At 51.2% G+C, this 5,611-nt stretch overlaps 1 protein-coding gene across 1 annotated transcript; it reads left to right on the top strand.

The window, feature by feature from the left end:
- Positions 1-2,416: 2,416 nt before the first annotated feature.
- BCL2L10 (BCL2 like 10) lies at positions 2,417-5,611 on the top strand. Its single transcript, XM_035554247.2, has 2 exons — positions 2,417-2,886; positions 4,435-5,611. Exons 1-2 carry the CDS (start codon positions 2,485-2,487, stop codon positions 4,564-4,566), a joined length of 534 nt encoding a protein of 177 aa, XP_035410140.1. The 5' UTR covers positions 2,417-2,484; the 3' UTR covers positions 4,567-5,611.

Below are 5,611 nucleotides of genomic sequence, written 5' to 3'. Positions count from 1 at the left end.
TACTGAGAACACATATATAGTCATTTTTACCATCAGTCAGGTACTTGCAATGGTAGCTGTTGTTTTCTGTTTTTTGACATTTACTTTTTGCAGCATACAGCTTCTTAGGTCATTTGTTCTGCAAAAATCTAGAGTGAAATCCAGATCTACCGGACAATTGCTTTTGGAATACCTTCTAGTAAAACCCAGGGTAAGCCACAACAACTGCGAGAATAGCCCTTGAAAATACTTGAGCCTCCATCTGAGCTCCTTTTATATTCAGAAGGCCAGAATTCAGGTTGTGTTTTCCTGCTCAGAAGGGTCATAGCTAACATGTGATGTTTTCTTTCCAGAAATGACCATACCCAGGAATGTACTGGAAAATGCAAAGTATGTGTTTTGCGAGAGCACGGGATTGTCCTCGCATTACAGTGCGACGCCAGCGAGCGCAGGGCACTGAAATGCTGTCGAGGCCCCAGGCTGTTGCTGTTTGGGTAAATCCTGTTTGCAGCTCATGTTGAGATACAGCAGTTCAGCTTTCTGCCTTGTCAGTAGAGGAGAATTGTGCTGGGATCAGCTGTCCTCCCCTCTTTAAAGAAGGTTTTGTGGTCAGCACGAAGGCTGTTGGTGGAAGAGCTCAGTTCAGACACTGACAAAAGCACCACCTTAATTTAGGCACATTGTTTCATTTCCTTTCCTTTCCTCTGAGGGGCTGGGGAAAATGCTGAGCCAGCTTACTCCAAGTGACATCAGTGCCCAAACTGTCACCAGTTTCAGTGAGGATGAGACTGACACTGGATCTTGCACTTCTGTCCTTGCAGGGAGAAATCCCATGGGCATCACTTCAGCACCACTACCCGTGGGTTCCTAAGCAGGGCTGCAGGGACTCAGCACCTTTTTGTTCTTGTGGTAACAGTGAAAGCTGTGAACCAGGACAGGCCTGAACTTCCCATCAGATAACGGAAGACAGAGGAACAGGGCACTAAAATATCCAAAGTATCTCTGACTTGCTAAGGTCGGCCAGGGAGGCTTCGGAAAAGCCTTTTCCTTTGGAAAAGTGAAGTAGCAGTGTCACAGCACAGAACCCCAGCACCGGCCCTACTTTTCCGATGACCTCAGCCCGAGCCAGGAGGTAAAGGCAAAGCAGTCCTGAAAAGCTATGCCAGCTGGCCATAGCCAAGGGAAAAGTACGGTGTGCGAGGGAAGCTGCAGTTTGGGCAGTCACTGTCAGACAGCTCCATCCTGTTGAACAAAAATGTCGTACAAACAGGAAGGGTGGAAGAGGATATTGCTAGAGAAATAGCAACCTCTCCCTCTTGCTCTCCTGCCGTGAGGAATGCAATAGGAAATTCCGGCTCCGGGATTAACAATTGTAAGGAGAACTCTAGTTAAAAAGCATGTGTGTAAGGCACTGGTGAAAAGTTACGTGATCATTCCAGCTACTGCTCCAGCACATAGACACAGACTAGATTTTTCCAGTTAAAACAAAAATGCCAAATATAGGGATGTAAAACTACGAGTTTGCCTTAGGAATGACTCTAAGAGAGCAGGCCAATTCTTGATAATGATCTGAGAAATTGCAACAGGATTGATTCCAACTATCTATTTTTAGATTTGCTAATGGCTTATCAGGGATCGCTGTATAATCACTTGTGTAAAATCAAGACAGCTGTAATTCAAGATAGGTGAAGGTGAGCGATCCTGTGCTGGTGCGTTGGGCACCTGGAGCCTGTTGTGTGACACGAGCGTGACCCAGGCTGCTGCAGGACGAGGGCACGAGCCAGTCCCAGGCAGCTGCAGCAGCACCTTTCCCCAGCGCTGGCCACGCTGTGCTCTGGCCTGCCTCAGCTGGACGCTGGCACAGAGCCAGGAGGCAAAAGCAAGGTGAGCGTGGTTGTGTTAGTACCTGCTCCGGGCCCTGCTGTAAATCTTGGGGTCGTAGTTATGAGCTTGGATTATCTGTTAAGCGGTGAGCAGCACTCACAGCTTGAAGGGTGCAGCGGGGATGTGGAGGGGGTCTGTAGCAGCCCAGGTCCCAGGTGCTGCGCAGCCACCAGCACTCTGCTGGTCCTGTCCTCAGCCATTTTACTTCACGCCAGCAGCAGCGATGGGCCCAGCCTTTGCACCACGAAGGCCTAAATTAGATCCTAAACCCTAAGCATTGCCCGCGCGTCTGCCGAAACTCAACCATCGGCGTGTCTGCTCGGCGGGTGCAAAAGGCACTCATCCTACAGCGCCCGGAACCCCGCGGCTCCTTAGATGCAGAGACCGGGGGCTGGGGCCACGCGCGGAGCTGACGGCCCTCCGCGGGCTGCAAACGCTCCCGCCGCTCCGCCAGGGCGCCCCGCGGCGGCTCGGTGCCCCGGGGCGGGGCGGGCCGGGGCGGGGCAGAGCGGCCGGGCCGGGCCGTGCGGGCGGCGGCGGCGGCGGGGGCGGAGGGGCCGCCCCGCCTCTTAGTCGGCGGCAGCTGCTGCGGGGCCGCAGCCGCCCGGGGCCGCCGCCGCCATGCCGGGCTCGCTGAAGGAGGAGACGGCGCTGCTGCTGGAGGACTACTTCCAGCACCGCGGCGGCGGCGCCGCGCTGCCGCCCAGCGCCACGGCGGCCACGCTGCGGCGGGCGGCGGCCGAGCTGGAGCGCTGCGAGCGGCCCTTCTTCCGCTCCTGCGCGCCGCTCGCCCGGGCCGAGCCGCGGGAGGCGGCGGCGCTGCTGCGGCGGGTGGCGGCGCAGCTGGAGGCCGACGGCGGCCTCAACTGGGGCCGGCTGCTGGCGCTCGTGGTGTTCGCCGGCACGCTGGCGGCCGCGCTGGGCGAGCGCGGCTGCGGGGACGGGCCGCGCCGCCTGGCCGAGGCGCTGGCCGCCTACCTGGCCGAGGAGCGGGGCGAGTGGCTGCGGGCGCACGGCGGATGGGTGAGCGGGGCCGGGCGGCGAGGCGGGGCGGGCTGCGGCCGGAGGGGGTGCCCGGCCGCGGGGGGGCCGGGGGGGCTCGGGCCCGTCGCCTCCCCGGGGGCAGCGCTGGGCTCGGCTCCGGGGCCGCACGGCCGCCTGCGGGCTGTGGGTAACCCCGGCGGGAGGCGGTGGGCGCGGGGCTGGGGGCTTGAGGTGGGCGGCGTGCGCAGGGGGCTCTGGAGCTGCTGGCGGCCGGCGCGGCCCCTCTGAGCTCCGCCGCAGGTAGCGGAGTGGTGCTGCTGAGCTCTGGGGGCACGGTGCGCCTCCTCCTCGGGGCTGCGGCCTCTGACGTTAGAGAACAGGCTGGCGCAGGTCTCCGAGTATGAATGCCAAATAGCGGTGTGTGTCCCCGGACATCCTTGTGAATGAAGACTCGTGGCTCTCATCCCTGCTTGTTCTAGAGCTGGTGAGGTTGGGGTCTCCTGGAAGCGTGGGCAGTAGCCTCGTCGTGCCTTGCGACGTAAAGCCGCGGCAGCTAGTGCTTTTCCACCACTTGAGACATCTATGAAAGGATGGTGCTTCAGGCATCTGAGCAGCTACGCCTGCGTTTTCAAGCAAGCTGTCAGCTATCCCAGAGAACTTTAGATTTCCTACTTTCAGTGCTAGTGGAATATTTGATGCCAGTACAAATAAGCACTAAAGATAAAAGGGAGGGGGGAGAATGAGCCATTGACTCGTTGACTTTTCCAGAGACCGAAATGAACTTGGTTTTCCAGTGGTCACTCGTCCATCTGAACGTTAGGAGCGATATGGTGGTTGGTTGTGATGCAAACTGTCATTTAGCAGAATCACATTGCCTGTTCGCACAAATTAGAGTGTAAAGAACAAAGTTCCGGAAGAAATTGAGAGTATAACTTGTTTACATAGACATCTGCTGAACGGAGTTCAAACATGACCATCTGGAGTTGTATTACTGCCACTTCTGATGATCACAAATAAAGATCTGGTAGAGCAGCTGCCAGCTTTGCTCTGTCATAGGTCAGCTCTGAGCAGCATCCACTTGGCCCTTCCAAGAGAATATGTAATCAGAGTCATGCATTGACCGAGATGGGACAAGCTTCAGGCTCCTGTCTTTAAGTGGAAATTTCCATGTCCTGTGTTTCAGATACTTTCTGAAACTTGAATTAGGGGGAACAATACTGGCAGCTGTGATCAGAAACTTGCTTAAAAGGGTGAAAATAATATGGTGACATGCTGAACATCTCGATAGGAAGTTCGCAATTGTCTTTTGAGCAAGGCATGCAAGCACATCTAGCTATTGCTCTCTTTTTTTTTTTTTTTTTGCAAAAGCTCACACAAAGCGTTTTCATATGCTGAAGACAATAGGGCTTAGACTTTCATGATTAAAATAGAAATTTCTGCAGTTGACAGGCAGTGTGCTCAGATTGTGAACCAAACTGTATTCAAAGACGTGTTTTTTTTTAAAAAAAAAAAAAAAAAAAAAAAAAAAAAAACAGAAAACTGATTATTAAGCCAACCAACTCAATGTCCTTTCTCTTGCTTTTCTAGGATGGCTTCTGTCGCTTCTTCGGCAGGCATGGCTCTCAACCAGCTGACCAGAACAGTACCATAAGCAATGCTATAATGGCAGCAGCAGGGTTTGGAATAGCAGGATTAGCTTTTCTCTTGGTGGTGCGATAGGCTGATGGACGGATCTTGCGGTGGGAAAGTACTCTCAAACTGACATTTTACCAGATCTCATTCTATTTTCTATAGAACAGACCCTCAAAGAAGAAGTTTATATTTTTAAACTGTCTTGGAAAACTGGTGCACCAAATCCTTGGCTATAGACTGCTTCACTTGATACCCAGTAACATCACAAACAAATGTGTACTAAACGACCATTTGTTCGTGTTCAAAACCTGTTGCCTCCAAACATCCCTTGGACTTTCTTTTTGAAGGTTTAACCTAAACATTACCACGGTTCATGTACTGTAACTTCTGAGTACTCAATGTTATGCTAGGAAAAAGTTATGGTGGACTTGCAACTAAACCCTCTGTTCAAGACGTCTTATTTAAATGGAGGCAAGTCTCAGAACTTGTCTTCCATTAATACTGTAACGTGGGCTAATGTCAACTGTGATATAACATGGTTTGTGGCTTCAAACGCGGTGCCCGGCGCTTGTTACTGAAAGGCAACTCATTGGTTGATTTAGAGCAATTAGTACCCATGATGTGAGAGGCATTATGGCTTAATATAACATAAGGCTGATTTCATTACACTACAAGAATATACGTATTGATACAGGACCGTAATGGCTGCAGTACCCGTTCTTACTGAAAGGAATTTAAATATTAAACCTTAATTGGTATAGTGAAATCCAGTGGAGGCTGGAATTTCTCTGGATTTCCCTGACAAAACAAGATTTTCCATATATCTTAATATATTTTTGAAGTATTTATCACTGTATAATACTTGTAGCCATGACATCTTTATTTTTGTTTAAAATTTCATTTTTAATGCTGGTTCTTCTCACTCTAATGTGTATCAAGCATTGTCTTGTTTGAGTAATATTTCACTCTATTTTCAACATGCTGTGTATTTCTTTCAATGGTTGTACAAATTGCCTTATGTTTCTGGTAGCTTTTAATAACGTTCCTGGGTTACTTACAGCGTGTACAATTTTACTATGGTGACTTAAAATGGTGAATAAATGTTAAGTATTTTTATTTTAAAGAACAATAA

This window comes from Cygnus atratus, chromosome 11 (assembly GCF_013377495.2).
Source record: "Cygnus atratus isolate AKBS03 ecotype Queensland, Australia chromosome 11, CAtr_DNAZoo_HiC_assembly, whole genome shotgun sequence".
In the NCBI taxonomy this organism is placed as follows: Eukaryota; Metazoa; Chordata; class Aves; order Anseriformes; family Anatidae; genus Cygnus; species Cygnus atratus.
This window is presented reverse-complemented; position numbering and strand designations above follow the sequence as displayed.